This window comes from Actinia tenebrosa, unplaced genomic scaffold (assembly GCF_029948245.1).
Source record: "Actinia tenebrosa isolate PJP-AT-01 unplaced genomic scaffold, QUT_ActTen_1.0 PGA_scaffold12__29_contigs__length_12842862, whole genome shotgun sequence".
In the NCBI taxonomy this organism is placed as follows: domain Eukaryota; kingdom Metazoa; phylum Cnidaria; class Anthozoa; order Actiniaria; family Actiniidae; genus Actinia; species Actinia tenebrosa.
In genome coordinates, this window is record NW_028292572.1 from 10,403,460 (window position 1) to 10,423,416 (window position 19,957).

General features: G+C 38.0%; 2 protein-coding genes across 5 annotated transcripts in view; one reads left to right on the forward strand and one right to left on the reverse strand.

The window, feature by feature from the left end:
• On the forward strand, nucleotides 1-18,830 carry LOC116288368 (putative gamma-butyrobetaine dioxygenase). 2 transcript variants are annotated; one of them, XM_031695142.2, is made up of 9 exons: nucleotides 1-86; nucleotides 8,089-8,536; nucleotides 8,770-8,996; nucleotides 9,080-9,182; nucleotides 9,288-9,490; nucleotides 14,657-15,295; nucleotides 16,397-16,502; nucleotides 16,788-16,993; nucleotides 17,193-18,830. In XM_031695142.2, exons 2-9 carry the CDS (start codon nucleotides 8,102-8,104, stop codon nucleotides 17,521-17,523), a joined length of 2,250 nt encoding a protein of 749 aa, XP_031551002.2. In that variant the 5' UTR covers nucleotides 1-86; nucleotides 8,089-8,101; the 3' UTR covers nucleotides 17,524-18,830. The 2 variants fall into 2 exon arrangements, with proteins under 2 accessions (XP_031551002.2, XP_031551001.2); XM_031695141.2 differs by having other exon boundaries at nucleotides 14-105.
• The window catches only part of LOC116288367 (uncharacterized), a 20,479-nt gene continuing 18,366 nt past the window's right edge, over nucleotides 17,845-19,957 (reverse strand). For all 3 annotated transcript variants that reach the window (XM_031695140.2, XM_031695139.2, XM_089028494.1), the window contains one exon: nucleotides 17,845-19,909. In XM_031695140.2, coding sequence (XP_031551000.1) covers nucleotides 19,819-19,909 — 91 coding nt within the window. In that variant the 3' untranslated portion in view covers nucleotides 17,845-19,818. The remainder of the gene's footprint in view (nucleotides 19,910-19,957) is intronic.

A 19,957-nucleotide genomic window follows, 5' to 3' on the forward strand; every position in this document is an offset into this window, starting at 1 on the left:
GTACAGGATTTGGAAACTACGTATTTACGATTCGTTTAGGAGGTGATTGCAATTTGAGGTTGAAGAAGGCTGCAAGATATAAAAAGGTGAATATTTGTTCTCAAAGTAAGTACACAAGCGAGAAGCCATTAGCTACATTAACTGATGTAAACCGTATCAAAAACCAGTAGTTGTTATATAAATGATACCTTGATTAATGTTTATAATAAGTGGGTCCACAGCGGTATGTTCATAATAATAGCACTATAGTTATAAACCATGTTCCATATACTCACCGACAAATCAGTAAGAGTATAATATATTACAGGTGTCGCTCTTTACTTTCTGTGACCTATGCATTGTAGACAAACTGGGAATGGACCATTTACTGGATCGATCTTTTTATTTGCATATTCTTGGTTTTCACCAACGTCATCATGAAAAGCGTAAATTCGCTTTATAATGAAATAAAAGTTTCATAATCCTTTAAAGCGGTCAAAACTACATATTCTGGCCAAATTTCGAGGCTGTAAAGCATATTGTTGGTTAAAATGTATGGAGCGGCCATCTTGGTGTTCCAGGTTGGTACACCATCCCAAGATGATGGAATATTTAATATGTTTGACTATATTTCACTTAAATATACTTTAAATAGATATTTCAAACGTGACTAAGGGAAAATCTTTTAACTTGAGTAAATTAGTTTTTAACTAGTTATCTCTCCATATAGAGTGCAAATAATATCCGTGAAATAGTTAGGATTAAATAGGAGATAGTTAGCGCTTAATTAGACAACACATAGGAATTCAGTGAGGCATGACAAGGGCACGGGCGATTACTAGAGTAACAACTCATTACGCAAATGAACGTTTTTTCTAACAAGTTTATTAAATTGAGCTAAGAATCAAGGCACAAGACGCACATTTAATTCTGCAGTAAATCATGACACAAAAAAACCAGTACGCAAATGAACGTGTTTTCTACCATTTTTATTTGTTTTATCACGCTAAAGATCAAGACAATACGCATTTATAAACTAAAACAAATCAAGACTCAAACAACTATAGCTAAAAAAGACCCAGTACGCAAATGAACGTGTTTTCTACGTGTTTTCTGTTATCTTTTTATTTTTTATAATTAAAATTTGTAGAACATCAAAATCGTTATTGATTAGATAATTTAAAAAGCCAGTTAAATATAAATTCGCCAAGATCTTCCATAAAATTTTCTTACTTGTTCCTTGAAAAAATGGCGAGAAAGGCATCAGTTATTACTCCAATGTGCTTGTTGTGTTCCAGTACTCCAGGTGTCCACTGCGTATTGGCTTTGGCCAGTCCAAAAACCATTTCGATTGAACCGTATTTGCCCTACTTGTTTGAGCTTCGTAGAACGACACTTTGGCTTCTGCCCGCATTGTGGACAATTAACGAAGAAAACCTATCGTCATTTGTAATTTAGCTTATGCTAAGAACGAAAAAGCAATGACTTTATAAACACTAGACAATTTGAAGATTATACAGTCATCAGTTGAATATCAAGTCATAAAACATGAATCAAGTTCACTTGTTTGTTTAACAGATACGAATTCGAAAATGCGAACATGCCAAATTATACGAAGGAAAAGCATGTACGATAAAATATTGTTTCAGTTTTCGCCAGCGTGCTTAAAATTATTTAAAAATGCGCGCCCTTGGGTAGCACACGTGCACTAGTTTACCCGTCACGGCTCGTCTATTTCTTTGACTAATTAGACTTAGGCAACCAATAACACAAAGTTAGTAATTAGTTAGCTAGCTATCTATTTCACGGGTATATTATTTGCACTCTACAATCGGTCACTACGTAATAGGATTTGTAATGCAAAAGTGTTAGACGCGTTACACTTAGCCGTTACGCTTGGGTATTAAGCTACGCTTTACAAACACTGGTGTTACGATTACACCTTTTGCTGTTCATTAACAGAAAATGTACATTCATTTGTGCCAATAGTTGTATCAATAACGTGTAATGTACTTTCATCAACACCACAAGTAACATCATTAGCGCGGATCAACTTTCAATAACGACAATTAAATATGCGTGTACATTCATAGGCATCAATGGACAATCAATAGCGCGTTTGTACATTCATATGCGCGGAATGTATTTTCTTGTGCGCGAAATTCAACTTCAATAGCACCAAATGACAAACAATTGCATTTATGGACAATCATTTACCCAAAAGTGAAAATTCATTAGTGCTATTAGCATAATCATTGACAATCTATAACGCGCTTGGACAATCATGAGGGTCAACGTTATATTCTATAGCGTGGTTCGACAAACATTTGCATGATTCGAATAAACAATAAGAGAAATAAAACAATCATTAGCGGTTTTTTTTTTAATCACTTTAATACATATAAAAAACTCAGGAAACTGCCTCCATAATAGCGGCTGCGTAGGAGAATAGCAATTAGCTCACTTAAAGCAGCAATTAAAGCCGACATCAGCCGTCCAGAGATCCAACAACATACGAACTATTGGGCTGAGGCAAGACGACAAGGGATTGCTCTAGGTCTCTACAGAAAGCAGTTGCTAATGGAAGGGTTCCAGAGAAATGTGGCAACCATCACTATCGCTAAATGTGATCAGTGGTTCAGATATATGCAAACGTATTTGCCACGATGTGTAAATGGCGAAGAAATTGAAGGCTAAAATAGTTTTTAAAAAAATCGCTAATGATTGTTTTATTTCTTTTATTGTTCATTCGAATCATGCAAATGTTTGTCGAACCACGCTATAGAATATAACGTTGACCCTCATGATTGTCCAAGCGCGTTATAGATTGTCAATGATTATGCTAATAGCACTAATGAATTTTCACTTTTGGGTAAATGATTGTCCATAAATGCAATTGTTTGTCATTTGGTGTTATTGAAGTTGAATTTCGCGCACAAGAAAATACAATCCGCGCATATGAATGTACAAACGCGCTATTGATTGTCCATTGATGCCTATGAATGTACACGCATATTCAATTGTCGTTATTGAAAGTTGATCCGCGCTAATGATGTTACTTGTGGTGTTGATGAAAGTACATTACACGTTATTGATACAACTATTGGCACAAATGAATGTACATTTTCTGTTAATGAACGGCAAAAGGTGTATTATGTAATGTCATCAACATATGAAACGTGATCGTTTTACCGATTTAGCATCACCAAGCCGGGCTCCCTGTGCAAAGAAGTGAAACTATAATCACCAGGAAAATCTTTTCTGCACTAAACTTGCACATCTCCTTGCACGTTTTATATCACTTATGTATAATTTGAGTGAAACAGTAATGATGAAAAGGTAAATTATACATCGTGAAAAGATGAAAAAACTTACTGACGTTTCGGACGCTAGTCCTTCGTCGGAGTAAAAGAGAAGGACTAGCTCCGAAACGTCAGTAAGTTTTTTCATCTTTTCACGGTGTATAATTTACCTTTTCATCATTACTGTTTCATTAGAAACACCGACGCAGCTCACACTAGTTTTTAGCTAGTTATCTCTTCTTATAATTTGAGTGGTAGCCTCCCCCCAACCCCCGTTAAAAATAACGCTCTGACGTCCCTGATCACATCAAAATTATACGATGGAACGAATTATTAAAACTAAGATTTAATGCATAAATACTTTATAGATATATGAAATGATCGGTACCTTTCCAGATGTTACTGTAAACCTCAAACTCGAAGCAATAACTTGACCTTTAAACACGAAATCACCGATGTATGAGAATGACTGCTCTGTTACCAAAACAGACGGTATCATAACTGAGCCCTTTCAATGTTTTTAAGGAGTGAAACAAGGTTGTATGTTAAGTCCTACTCTATTCAATCTCTTCCTAAGTGACCTTCCAGACTTTCTTAAACAAAATGACAAATATAAATGATCCGATCTGTTTCGATAATGCACTATTAAATTGTATTCTTTATGCTGATGATCTAATTTTATTCAGTAAAAACTATACAGATCTTCAAGCCCTTTTAAATAAACTTGAACTATTCTCTAACGCAAATGGTCTAGATGTAAATATTGAGAAAACTAAAATTATCATTTTCAATAATTCAGGGAGGCGGTTAAGTAATTATGTTTTTTATTATCAAAACAAAATTTTAGAAAATGTTAAACTTTACAAATACCTCGGCCTCACATTTAGTGCTTTCGGAAATTTCACAATTGCAAAACAGGAACTCAAGAAATCTGCTCTGAAAGCTTTATTTAAGCTGAAAAAGGAGATGGGTCACCCTTTTCACTATGACCCTCACCTCACCATAGAAACTTTTTGACACACTAGTAAAACCTATTCTGTTATACGGCAGTGAAGTCTGGGGTTCTGAGGTTCCTAAAAATGATCCTTATAGAACTTGTTCATACCAAATTTTGCAAAATGTTACTCGGAGTGGGAAAATATGCAACCAATTCTGCCTGTTATGCAGAACTAGGTCGACTCCGTCTGCATGTAGCTGCAAACTTAAGATGCATAAGATACTGGCTCAATCTAGTTACACATACATCGAGCCATAAAATTACATTCTTAGCATATAAAGAAATGATAAGCTCCAGCCGTAAAATTTGCTGGAGCCAAAAAGTAAAAGAGTCATTATTGAAAAATGGGCTGGGTGATATATGGCTAGAAGTAAATTCCAATACCTCTCGCCAGCCAAACGTCTTTGTTACTATCAAAACGAGATTTGAAGACATAGAGAAACAAAACTGGCTCGAGAAGATCTTTAATGATAAAAGGGACACCCCTGGCCAAAAGAACAAATTAAGAACGTATCGCCTCCTCAAAGTTAGTTATATGTTAGAAGGTTACCTAATAAATGTCAAAAATTTCAATCACAGAAGAGCCTTAACTAAGCTAAGAATAAGTAACCATGACCTAGAAATTGAAAGAGGCAGATACTCTAGTTACAAGAAAAGTAAAGGTACAAGAAGGTAGAGGAAAGGAAGTGCTTTCATTGTACTGATACACCCCTTCCGAGAAACTTTGTCACCCGTGAAGCGTAAATCGTATGAACTAGTGGCGCGGAGGTTCATGGGAAATGCGTTCAAATAAACCATGCATGACGCGGAAGCTTTCTTGGCACGGGAAACTTGCTTGACGCGGGAGTTTGTTTGACGCGGGATTTTTAAAAGAGCCATTATGGCCGACCCAGTACGCATTAACGTAATGCTTAAAGTGTATAAGCACGAGAACAAAAATCCATGTTCCATGTTCTCTTTGAAAGAAGTACCAATATTCAAAAATGTCCAAGAATTTAAAAGCTATTTAGTGAAAAAACACGCTGAAGAAATAAGCCCAGCAAAGGACATCAGCAGTTTTGACCTTGGTTATTATGGCACGAGAGGAAGAAAACTGACCATTTGTACAGAGGAACACCTAAGAGAGGCCTATTTAACTGAAAGCCTAAACTGTCACATTTTGGTTGAAGTCACATACGCATTTCGAAAAAACAAGTTTGCCAAAGAAACGAGAGACTGTGGACGAGGACGAAGTCATGTGTCTTGATTTCAAGGCGTCAAAAAACAAGAAGAAGAGTAAGTTACTGAGCACTAAAACGTGATACAATTCAAAATGGAGAAATACCTTTATGCTAGCTGTCTGTCTGTACTTTTTCTTTTGTAAAGCTTAAAATTGGACTGTGACAATTTTGTTAGTAAGGTATTAAATTTTAGAATCGTTTGTGCATGGCGCACGTGAATATTTGAAGGGAACCCGATAAAAACGAATAAATTATAAAATGCCACTTCTTTTCTAACAAGTTCGTTATGATCTGACCTATGTTACGGGTTTTAATAAAATGTTCCATTGCTATGTTTACAGTATTCAGTATCAGTCGGTGTATTCTGAATTTAATGTTTTTCTTTAAATTTGTAGAAAATGATTCCGTCGAAGAAGACAAGGGCCTTTTCAATAACTATTTGTCGAGGCTACGTGAAACACATGGCTCAGTTCTTGGCGATTTTAAACTGAAGTGTTGGGCTAGAATGTTGGTAAGTTAGGCTGGATCGATAAATTGTAGAGCAGTTTTCATAATGTAAGATAAAAAGTTAGGTTTTCTTATCCACTACACAATAAAATGTGTGGCAGTTTGCAGCGATCTTTCAATCGCGCATGTAAACGACTCTGGTAATTTTGGAAATTTGGGGGTTTCTTCCTTATTAAAACTGCAATAAAAGTCGCTGCAAAAAGCGGAGATATAATCCTCTACACGGGATCAATAATGGTTTGGGTTATTACTGCTTTTCGAACCTAAGCAAAACATTGACGATTGTGATGTTTTTTTATCGGGTAAATGGGAGTCACCGCGACGACACCGTACCTCCGAATGCTGCTTTTTTGCACTAGAGCCTACAGGTGCAGTTCCTTCTACATTTAATATGATTCCCATTGTAACCACGACTTCAACTAGTAGTTTTACCTCACTTCTTTCGGCCAGAACACAAGTGGATTCTGCCATTGAATCAAATAAAACAAAGGTGTGAAGTCCTCTTGAAATTGCGTCTAGAAGGAACGTTATTTGACACATGACATGGTTAAAAAATTAAGCAGTGGAATTCTGTTTGCTCTGTAGATTAAAGCTCGAGGGATGATTCTTCAACAGCTTGTTGAGTTGAAGAACCTTAAAGATGCTAATGTACTTAGCAATGATGAGTTTGAGGAACAGAAGAAGAAGATGTTAGAAGATCTCAAGAAACTTTAATTATTATTTGACAATAATGTAAAATGTTTTATGGTTGTTTTGTTTGTCATTGAGTATCATTGACATGCTTATTTGTCATTTGCAAATAAGTGCACGGAGGGCTTTACAAGTAATCTGTAAATCTTAGATAGTTTCTAATGTCTGCATCAGAGATTTGCAATGAAGGCTTCAAACACCATTTACATGAAGGCTTCAAACACCATGAAAAATTGAAGCAATTTTCGAATACAACATTCATGATTACAGATTTCTCATCGACATACAAGAACGCATTTAACACTTAATATTACCATTTTGCGTGTGATGCCATTTCTTCTAAAATAGTCGTGTAAAGTAGAAACGGAAAGCCTGGCACCACATACTCCTTCAACGTGACTACAGGGCTCAGATAGAGTTTTTTCTGGGTGTTCTAAGAATTCTTGCATCAAAACGGCTTGTTCTTGTTGCGATAGCGAATACAAACCAGCAGGTCTTCCTGGTTTGTCAGCACAAACATTTCTTCTCTCGTAATATCGTCGGGCGAAGCGTAACACGGACCTTGAAGACATGCCAAGGCGATCAGCAATGTCACCTTTACGGTGGTTTAAACCATATAGCAGTACGCTTCTCATCCGTAAATCGTCACTTAATGCTCGCGGCATGATTGCTTTGACCCATGTGTTGGGGTGCACGTGGTCAAATATAAACTATCCCATGACTCACCGCGCCACTAGTTTATACGCTTTTCGCTTCACGGGTGACAAAGTTTCTCGGAAGGGGTATATAATAGAAGATGACACTTCCTAATTAAATGTCCTCTATACTCTAAACTTAGAGAAGAATTTCTTATGCAAAATAACATAAGTAACTCCCTTACGGAGGACCAATTGTTCCTGAAGTTGATAGATCCTCCCCATATTTTACAATCAGCTGCAGCAAAATACGTTTACAATTGTTTTGCTCTGCGTAGTGAAAAAAAAACAACAACAAAACAAATAAAAATCAATACTTGTATAATATCGCATAAAGATGATTAGGATTAGTAACGCATTTTATCGAAATAATTATATGAACATTTATATATACAGAATATATATGTACGTATGACGTGTATGTGTGGAATATGTGAATATCGATATTATGCACATACATAAACATACGTATATATTCGTAACTTATTTGGATCTAAGTTGATGTGCAACTTTGTACGAAACGCCAAATAAAATATGTCTGTCTGTCCGGCTTATTTTGTTTCACCTCCGCGCCGTTTCGTCCGGTTATCGTGGACCTCTTAATACAGTTGTCAATGAATATTAGCTTGGTTTATGCGCCTTTTACAAAAACCATTTTTTATTTTTGGTACTTACGACGTATTATTTTATAATCTTAGGTTTAAAGTTGAAATGCTGAATGGATATCTATTTCGTACGTTAAGACTGAAGCCAGCCACAGTGCGCCGTCACATCGCTTCTGTTCAACGTCTGAGTTTCTCGTCCACACAAGACAACTCGTTGGTGCGTCGAGTAAAACACCTCGCACGGGAATCTGATGAACGGTTATTGACTGTCTCTTGGAATGATGGCACAACTAATCGATATCCATTCGTTTATCTTCGTGACATCTGTAAATGTCCCGAGTGTTTTCACGACTCGTCGATGCAACGAGCATTCGATTCAGTGAAAGGGCTCCATTCTGGTCTCATAGCAACAAAAGTCGATATACATGAAGAAGGAAAACAGATCAAATTAATATGGCCTAACAAACACGTGACTGTATTTGATTCTGATTGGTTGTACGAGAGACGCCTCCCAGAGGAAAATCAAAAGCACGATGAAAAAGTAATATTTTGAATTTCAAGCATTTCCCCTGGCCTATGTTCCCTGCTGTGGAGGGAGAAGGGAAAGGGAGAGGGGAGGGAGGGAGGGGAGACATTTCTTTCTTTCTCTTCAGTTCGATTGGCTGCACACACAACACAATCACAACACACAGGTGGGGCAGGTGTGAAGCCTTTCTATTGCTATGCAGCTTGAAATTTTGTTTTTAAGAAAAATGTTTTTATAACCACTAATAGGAAAACTCGGTGATCGATGAAGGGATACAGCTGGGAGATCACACACTAACAGGAAACATTCCTGCACTCAAATTCAACGATGTTTTGAATTCCAAAGAAACTCAGATAAAATGGTTAGACCTGATACGTTGCCATGGTATTGTGATTATCAGAGGAGCATCAAGCGAAGCAGGTCAGGTCAAGAAGTTAGGTGAAACACTGGGATTCATTGTGCCAATGTGGTTTGGGTACGTACACTTTCTGTTTGTTTTCATTAATGAATATTTTCAGTCATTTCAATTTAATGCATTTCTTTTAATTTTTTCAACAGTGACTCACTTCTGGAACAAAATGATGTTGAAAAGGAGAACAAAGGTGATTCTCTGTCATCTGTGCCTCAAGCAACATGTGCTTACGACGAGTACAGGGGAGGGGTAAGTATTTTGTAATTGTGCGTAATTTGTTTCACATGTGGCAGGTACGGGGGAGGGTTTAGTACTTTAGTTTAGTTGATTATAAGATTCGTTTTTTTCTTTTAGCTTCATTTAATCCACTGCCTAAAGGAGGTCTTCGGGTCTGGAGGTGAACACACATTTGTTGATGCTTTTAAAATTGCTAAGAAACTCAAAAATGCCAACCCTGACACCTTTCGGTTACTTTGTACCTCCAATATAATGTACCAAAGAAAAGTAGCCAATAAGGAAGCAGAATTTCAAATGAAATTCGTCCGTCCAATGATAAGGTAACGTAACTCAATCCAGACCCCTTAATCAATCTTTCGCGTGTTTCCTGGGTTCTAATCGGAATTAATCTCCACATGCAGTGTTGGATTAAACGGCCGCTTCAAGTCGATGATATATAACGACACAAGCCGAGTAGCCTTCGTCAATACGACACCCGAAGAAATCCCGAAGCTATACCAAGCTTATTACGAAGTAGGTCAAATGATCAGAGACCCAGTGAATACAATAAGTCACAAGCTTCATTCAGGAGAAATCATTACGTATGATTGTGATCGCGTGTTCAGCGGAAGGAACCCGTTTGGACTAGGAACGAAGGGTACAGAGGTGTTTGAGATGGGGTTCACTGATAAAGACATGACCAATTCTCGACGAAGAACCTTAAAGAATGAGCAAAAATAATTTGGATACCGAGGTGGTGTTGTCTCGAGAGCCATGTACGCGAAAAGTGAACATGTCGCGCAATTATAATAGGACATTTAGAATGAAGACTTTACTTTAATACAAATGTAGATATCAATAAATAAATAACAATGAGTCCTTATTCCTTGTTCGTTCGGTCAGCGGCCCTACCGCACATCATGCAGGACTCGCGTAGAAACCAAAACATTTGTATCATAGTCATAATGTGGCCTGATTTAGCTCGTTTTTATAGAAAGTAGTGTTATCTTGATTGCTCCATTAGTTTAGAATTGGAATGTAGGTTCAATGTAATTCATATCATCATTATCAGCACTTGTAAGAGAAGATACACTGCCATCTTGTTGCTCGTAGTATATGTGGTCATATCTCTGCTCATTATACCTTTGATCATAGTACGTGTCGTAATAACTCTCGCCATCACTATATCTGTCGTCATATCTGACATCATCATAATGTATGTCGTCATATCGTTCAGCATGATCGTCATAGCTATCGACATCATCGTCATATCTGACATCATCATAACGTATGTCGTCATAACTACCATCGTTATCGTCATAACTTAAGTCATAATATATGTCATTTTCATCATCATCATATTCTTCATCGGAAAACTCATCACTTTCATAATCATCATCATCATCATCATCGTAATAATAATAATAGTAGTAATAGTCATTTTCGTCATCATAATCATCATATTCTGTATCACCCTCTTCTATCATATTGTACGCATGTGGAAACGAGGGTCGTGTATTTTGTTCTTGTAACAGGTCATACTCTTCGTCAACGGATTCCTCGGTGTCAAAAAAACTAGAGCTAGACTTGTCCGTGATGATCTCTGAGGGTATCTCTTCCCTCTTATCAATTCTGTCATCATCAGCAGCAACATCGGTAGTAGTAGCAGTAGTAGCCTCTACATACGTGGGAGTAGTAGTATCGGTCTCATCGGGAGCAGCAGCCTCATAATAATAATCAGCAGCATCGTCCTCAGTAGCAGCAGCAGCGTTATCATAATAAGTAGCAGTAGTAACGTCGTCATCCTCAGCAGCCGTAACAGCGTCATAATAATTCTGAGCAGGAGTAACAGTGTTATTATCGGCGGCAGTAACAGCGAAGTCATCATAATCAGTAGCAGCAGTAGCATCAGCAGCAGCAGTAACAGCAGCAGCAACAGCAGTAGGATCATCAGGAGTAGCCTCATCATCATAATCATCATCAGCAATAACATCAGCAGCAGCAACAGCAGTAGCATCATCATCATAATCATCAGCAATATCAGCATCATCATCAGGAGTAGCCTCATCATTATAATCATCATCAGCAATAACAGCATCATCATCAGCAGCAACAGCATCATCATCAGCAGCAACAGCATCATCATAATCATCATCAGCAATAACAGCATCATCATCATCAGCAACAGCATCATCAGCAGTAGCATCATCATCGTAATCATCAACATCATCAGTAGCATCATCATCGTAATCATCATCATCAGCAGCAACAGCATCATCAGCAGTAGCATCATCGTAATCATCAACATCATCAGTAGCATCATCATAATCATCATCAGCAACAGCATCATCAGCAGTAACATCATCATCGTAATCATCAACATCATCAGTAGCATCATCATCGTAATCATCATCATCATCAGCAGCATCATAATAATCATCAGCAATAACAGCATCATCATCATCAGCAACAGCATCATCAGTAGTAGCATCATCATCGTAATCATCAACATCATTAGTAGCATCATCGTAATCATCATCAGCAGCAGCAGCAGAAGCAGCGTCTTCATAATCATCATTTTCATCAACAGCGTCATTAGCCGTAGCAGCATCATCAATATAATCCGCATCATCAGCTGGATTGTCATTATTAGTATCTTCAGCAGAGTATCCACGGTTAACAATATCTTCATCTTGTTTTGCTTCCTCCCCTTGGCCAGAAATCTCTTCTCCCAGCTGAGCTAGCGAAGCTGAAGAAACCCTATTGTTGGCTATGGACCTTAGTCGGTTGTACATCTCATAATCTAATGACTCCATTGTCAGGCATCTTCTGAATCGTTCCTCGCTTGCTACAATAGAGAATTGACACCATAGCATTTCTGATGATCGCAATATAGTCTTTACTGTCCACCATTCCCATGAACTGATAAAAGCTGGTTCAGTTCTGCTAAACAAGCCAAACATGAATGTCTGATATAGGCTTGTACCGCTGTGCACTATGACTGCAGTATTCACTAGAATCAGTAAGAAGACAATGCTTTTTCGCACGTGAATATTCTTCGACATCAAAGTCTTCTTGGCGACAACTGCCAAAACTAGGAAGGTCACTGATAGTAAACAAGAAGCAAAGACAACCCAGCAGTGAGAAAAAGTCTCGAGTGCCTTCGGAGTCTCGTTGATCCCATTCTTTACGGTGTAAAAACCTACTTGTAGAACTATGAGTACCAGGGTAAAAATCGCTTGATGCTTGTAGCTGATGTAGCCCCAGAACGAAACCTGAAAATCCCTGACTAAAAGCAATAACAGGGCAAAATTGGCGCTTATGTAGAAAGGAGTACCCAAGCCCCATAATACACTTGTAAGTTTAGACCGTTGGTTCGTACTTTGGTAATAAGGGTCCACGAAAAGAATAATGAACCTCGTGAAAGAGAATAAGAATATGCAGAGATAAAGTAGTAACTGGCGGGCTTTTCTTTTAGGCTTCTGTCCATATGTTATCTTCAAGGAGCGATGAAGAGTAAAGGAAGCTGTTACAGCAAAAACAATACCAAAAAAATACACATGCACTTCCCAGAAGATGTCCCATTTCTGGAATGCCTCCTCCCACTTTGGTTCAGGTTCAATCCAGTATGCCAATTTAGGCTCCAGGATGATACTGAGCTGACAAGGTCATGGCTGAAGTGTTACGCTTTTCGCTGAAAAATTAATTAACGGAAAAATAAGAATACAAGGCCAAATGATCGAGGATAGTGTACCCAGCATTCTGTAACAAACACTTGATATAATCTGCGTTTGTACTCCGAAATAACGAATAATAATCACATGCGGAGCTAGAGATAAGAAAAATTGTGCTGGTTAATTATATAGCAGAAGCTTGAAAATCACGACACATGGCACGGTCACTCGGTGAAGAATTATAGTGATGTCACATCGCGAAGCTATTTATCCAATGAGAAAGCAGGAACCTGGTCTATCCAATCAGAAGGCAGGGAAAAGGTTAATTCATCCATTCAAAAGATCGAGAAGGATCCAAACGTTCTACTGGAATGTTTACAATTTTGCCGCTAATTTTAGGTCACAATGAACTAAATAAAATATAATAACTTTACCTCTGTTATTTACACCAACAGCTGAAACTCATTTACGTATTTGGTCTAAAACATCTCGTGATTTGTTTGAATTATTTAATAATTTTTGTGCGCGCATGTTATGACGTAACATAATTTATAAGTTGATGCAATTATGGTTGTGACGCATTTCCGGATCGAGATACTTATTCAAACCGAATCGCTTTTAATTTCAACCATATTTACCTTCCATCTCTTAGCTTTTAATTGCGTAAACGAAATCTTAAAATTGTTAATACTCTAGTTTCAAGTTTTCTGTTCTCCCTTCTTCTCCTCCTCTTTCTCAATTTGGGCTCCCTTTACCATGGGCTATTCCCAGGCTCTTGGCAAACCCCATCTCATCTTTACCACAGGAAGTCCATTAAAAATAATTTTGTTTTGGTTTAATAATCAGCCATTGCGAATTTAAGAGGTATTTTTTGCAAACAGCAGCAAGAAAGGAGGTTAGTTAAACATTTTACAGAATACTACAAGACTAAAATTTTTGCATCTAGCGACAGTTTTGCTTTACCTTTACGCCTGACTCTGTCACGCACTATAGAGATCTAGAGTATTTAATGTGGAACATCTTTGTCGCTTGATCATTGGGCTTATATACAAATTGTTGTTACTTTGCCTCCCAAGATATTTTTCTGCTTTAAAATAAACGACAGTAAACTCGATAAACATGTTCAATCATGCATGGAGCACTCGATATATTACGACTCGGCTGATTTCAAAGAAAACACACATAGTGTCAAAAGTACGACTCGTGACTCGGATTTTAAAAAAGGTTGCCCTTAAATGACTAAATTAGATCACGAATAACATAAAGACTGATCAGTTCTTCAGATAATGTAGATAGCATTCAGATATCGTAGTATTTCATTATAGCATCTATTGTGTTATCAATGTGTTATGAATGTTTTTATGAATGCTTATTACTAACGCTCAAAGGGTCTTACTAAGAGCTTGGGGTGTCATTCATTAACAATAATAAATTACATGGAAACTGATTCTCAAAAGAGCAATCACTCTCCGCCCATGTCACTGATTGACAGCTGACAATAACGTCATTCCAGATTTAAAAACCCAACTATTTCAAAATAGGTTGAATACTGAAACGGTACTGCATACTGAATAGTGTAATCCAAGACCGAAGTGCATTGTGGGTCATAGTGACATTGTCTAAAGTAGGATTAATAATAATTATTTATTCTATTTTTAGTGTATTCAATCTGGAACAATATACTAACTACATGTAGAGAGTTAATTGCTGTATATTTACTTTTTATTTCAAATTAACGAGAACCACCATGCACTTTGTTCTTGGAATGCACTATTCAATATGCAGTATCAGTATTCAATCTTTTTTGGAATAGCTGTATACTCTTTTTTACAGCAAAGCAAACACCATGTTGATGCGTGTACCGTGGCGAACTTTCACTCGACGTGTTTTAACAAGAAACCTTCGTAGTTTTCAATCATGCTCAACTCTGTTAAGGTCAGTCAGAGCCAAGCAAGTGAACCCTGACCAGGAGAACAGGATCTTGGAAGTAAAATGGACCGATGGCTCATTCAATCGATATCCCTTCGTTTATCTTCGTGAAAATTGTCGCTGTCCTTCGTGCTATCACGAGTCATCAATGCAAAGATTCTTGCATATGAAAAACCTGAATCTTGACTCCGCACCTTCAAAAATGAGCATTAAGGAAAATGGCGGGAAAATTGAGGTCATGTGGCAAGATAACCATATCAGCGTGTACGACTGTGATTGGTTGTTCCAAGAACGCATTGCCAAGAAAACATCACAACAACAGAACACTGACTTTTTAAGAGAAGATGTTCAGTTATGGGGCACAGATTTTGAACTTCCCGAATTTGATTTTGAAAGAATGTTAAAAGATGAAAGATCTCTTTTGGACTGGTTGCTAACTCTGCGTCGTGTTGGAGTAGCGGTGTTGAAAGGAGTTCTCCGAAAAGTAGGCCAACTCGAGCGACTTGGGAATGCAGTAGGCTTCTTAAAAAACACGTTTTATGGGTAAGTAAAAACAGTGCTATCTTCATTCTGAGGTGACAGTCGCCTTGGTAACCGTTGCTTAGTTAACCGACCAAGGCCCATTCCATTGTGCATTCACCTTTTTCTGTTTTATATTAGTAACAAACGGTTCCCATTTTCCCATAATCACAATTAAACCCCTCTGCAGACGTTATTAGTGCCCACCGTATTCTCCAGGTGCCATTAGCACTTCCCTTGCATTCATTTAATGCATGGACACTTGGTCTATACCGTCACGTGTGTTTCGGAGCGCGAAATTACAAATTTTAGTAAAACAAGAACGCGGCAATTTACTTTTCCTATGTAGTATTTCCACCCGAAAATAAAGATTTGCTTAAAGATAAAGATATAATCGAAGAAGATTAATTTACAGTATGCGAGTTGATATATAAAAATACCTCAATTTGCCACTAAACCGGACGAATAAGGCAAGTTTGACTTGGATGACATGAACGATTTAACTTTCACATATTCTTTATCCTTCAATAAAGTTATAAGTACAGGAAAAAAGTACTTCCATCCCCAAGTCATTAGATGAAAATGAATTTTACACACACGGTATGTTAGATAAGTAAATATTTATCTTACCCTGAACTTCTAGCAGCAGTGGACATCGTTCAGTTCTTGAGTAGTTCTTTCTTGTGCACTTGTAGCAGACCATCCTCTAAAACCTTCCAAAAGACATCTTAAAAGTTCAAAAAGCGCGAAAAATTACTGGAATATGACATTCATACAGTAAAGAACATGTAAAGTCCTCCAGCTACCATACACAGGGTTTCTTAACTGCAAAAAAATAAAAAAGAATTATGTAACATTTTCCCGCCAAACCTACCTGTTTCACTGGCTGGACTTGAGGCATGTGTGGTGGACGGCCGGCAAGACCATATGCTAATTAGGTTAATCATAATAAGTACGAATTTACTTCCGGTGCCGTTGTTGTAGCCGCTGACAGGGCTGACGGCTGCAAGGGAGAAGAAAACACGTTAGTCTCGACTAATATTCACGATATGTTTGACGAAGAAAGATAACTTTATACGTGGATTGATCACTACATAAACTATTTGTTCTGTTGTATCCATACAGGGAGAATGTGGCACTTCGAAGTGAGCATAATGCAAGAAGTCTTGCCTACACCAGCTACGAGCTCCAACCACACACAGATTTACCTTATTATGAATTCAAACCAAGCGTATGTATACATGTTCCCGTATCGGGCTTCCTGTGGTGCGCCAACGCGTCGTGCTCCTGCTGAAGGCGCTGACAAATCAGAACGGGACCGTTTGTCAGGGCCTTGACACTTCTCTCGTGTTCTGCCAATCCCCATGTGCTTTATGACTGCACACAATACCCACGGCATAGTTAGTAGGGTAAAGTTAGTAGAGTAAATATGGTCTCCAGTGATATATATAGTTTTTGGCCTTGGAACTTGGAAGATGCTTGCTCCCCTGTTGAAACTTATACTTATCTATTCCAGGTAATATTACTACAGTTTATTGACCAGGTCAAGTCCCCAGGAGGAGCGAACACTCTGGTCGATGGTTTTAATGTTGTTCAGGAAGTGAAAAAAGTCAAACCACGTGAATTTGATCTTCTAGTCTCCACCCCAGTCCTCTGGCAAGTGATTGGAACAGAGAAAATCTACGGGGACTTCATGATGACCTTTGAACGACCAGTTATAGAGTAGGTGTAATGATATTAAGGCATTCAAGTAGCTTGGATGACCACTTTAAATGACATTGCCAGAAGTACTAACACTAATATACCTGGTTAGCCTGCACTAACCCTGTCCCGCGTTTTATCTATTGAGACTGCTAAAAATGGGTCTCACTCATTCAAAATTGAAACTAACGTGGTTTTTTTTATTACTGCAACCATGCAGACTAGGCTGGACTGGCAAACTAGCAAGAATCAACTACAATGAGCCTTTAAGAGTGAAATTTGTCAATGTCTCTGTGGAAAACCTGCAGGACGTGTACCAGGCTTATCAAAGTTTGACAAAAATGTTTTACGAACCTCGATTTGTTGTGGAACGAAAAATGAGTAAAGGAGACATACTGACCATGGATAATGATCGTCTACTCCACGGCAGATCGGCTTTTGAGGTGAATCAGAGAGACCAACGCTGGTTACAGCAGGCTTACATGGACTGGGATGTTCTGCGCTCAAAAACGAAGGTTTTGAAGAAGAAACTAGGACATAGCGAACAGTAAGAGAAAAGCTCTTTCATACTGCTCTAGCTGTGTGGCATCTGTTGTAAATGAAGAAATCGTAATGATCTGGGATAGCATAGTATTGGAAACGATGACAATAATCTTGAATGATGACAATGATACCTTGATAAGTGATTTGTTTGCGTGTTATAAAGCGAGGGTTGAAAGGTTATACTTGATTCTCTTTAGCAACGCTACAACCCAGGGGGAGGGAGGGAAGGGGGGCTACGACAAAATTGTGAGACAAGATACAAGATTCACCGGACGTTTTCTCCGTATGCCACTTACAGTGCGCGTATCACACGTAACGTGTCAAGGGTCTACAGCAGTAATTCATGGTTTATTCATTCAGCACCATTATTTTGTAACATGAACTACATTATATACAAGAAATCTATTTACTATTGGCTTATGTAAATCTATTTACATTGTGTAGAATAAACCCAGCCCTGCTCTGAACCAACTACTGGTACTGCCTGCAGTAAACGATGGGCTGTTTCTAATGACACCGAGCACAGCTCTATATTCATATAACTTAGTGAAGACCGACGGGCTTGAAGCAAACACAACATCTAACGCAACCGCATTTACGACAAATATTTGATCAACTCGTATAACTAACCCAACTGATGACCGCTCTGCAAGGAAGTGTTGGACTGGAGGATTGACAATCCAGCCCCATAATACCGTGCGAGACAAGTTCATTGTAACTCTTTTTTGAGAGTAGAGCAGATCAGCTTGTGCTATTCCCAATTCCATCACTAGTCCTCGTATGTTTGCTTTATGTTCTATTTCTACCAGCTGTCTACGTATCCTAGATAAAAATATTTAAACAAAAATATTCTTGTGTGTATATTGAAGAAATGCTGCTGTGTGGTTCTTATACTAATATTAAAAAACATGTCCAAACAGATGATCAATTAGACGCTACAGTCGCGTGAACCAATGCTGCGTCACGTGACAGACTGCATACGCCAAGAATTCTGTCACCATGACACTAATTCAAACCAATATCATTACGCCGACAATGAGAAAATCATATTACTAAGTGATTATCTGCCTTGTAGGACACGCGTAGAATATAGTGAACTACTAACTTGTGTCTAGCATGTCTGTAAGAATGGAGTTGTTTATCTTGCCTTACAAACCACATATTTATATCGAAAAATGGAAGATCACAAGAAGCATTACCGAAAAGAGATTTTACTTTTGTAGATACAAATTGTGTTAGTAAGGAAAGACAATATCAATTGTTTTCTCAATATTTATGTCACTTAGTATCCATGCAAAAAAGGAGGTTCAACAAGGATCATTGTTTTCTTTGTCTTATCTTGATGCACTCCACACCAAGACACTTTACGAGGTCTCTATTCACTATTACGCTTCAGTTCATAGAGTAATTTTCCATCAATAGAACCAAGTCAAAAAAAACTTAGTCCAGGTACTTAACAATGAAAAATAACTAGAAATTGATATCTATTTACAAAAGCCCTTCAGATCTGGTTCCATTTTCCGTGGAACGCATTAAAATACGAATATTGCACCGACAAAAAATGAATTTATGAAAGTTTCTTCAAAGTGAAGAATTTCTTGAAATTTTAAGAAGTTCTGTATTGTTTAATTGTGTCAGTCAGCGTAACTTTGCCGTAATCAATAGAAAGACTTATCAAACACGACAAGGTCTCAAGACTCTATGCTAGCTATCATTCTTGAAACCCCGTCGTCATCGTTAATTCTGTCTAAAGCTAAGTTAGAGGAGGCAGCGAACCAGTGTAAAACACAAGGCACTTCGTTTGTTCGTCTTGACACTCCCTGCCTCACACACGTGTTACGATCATAACTGAACTTAAATTATTCGCGAAAGTGAATTAACCTCAAGGAATTTCTGTACAAATTAGTCATGATTACTGCGAGTCGCTTGACTGACGGCTCAGGAGAGTAAATATACCTTAATATACAAGAATTATTGACCTGTGACGGTCCAATTGATGCACAGCAAGGCCTACATACAAGGAAATTCATCTTCTCATAGGCCTCTACATTACATTAATAAATTAGAATAAATTAATATGCACTCTTGCGACGAGCGCCCTTACAATATTCTTAACGGTATACCATGCACCCTATCGCTTCGTACTCTGTTCTCTGTTAGTAGATTGTACATGTATAAGATTTAGGAACTTTGGCCGGCTGTCTTGGCCTTTACGAGGAATTATCGATTGGCCGGGCGGGTAGACAGCTACCGGGCGTCGGGAGACCGGCGGGAATCGATAGCTGATCGTGACGATAGTCACCTCAGTGTTGCATGTCGTGTTTGTCATTATCATCGGGCCTCTTTACGTGTGTTTTCATGTGAGCAGAACGACTCTTGATCTTATGGAAAATTCTACGAACAAAATGGGTACAAATGATTAACACAGAGAGCAGAATGTGT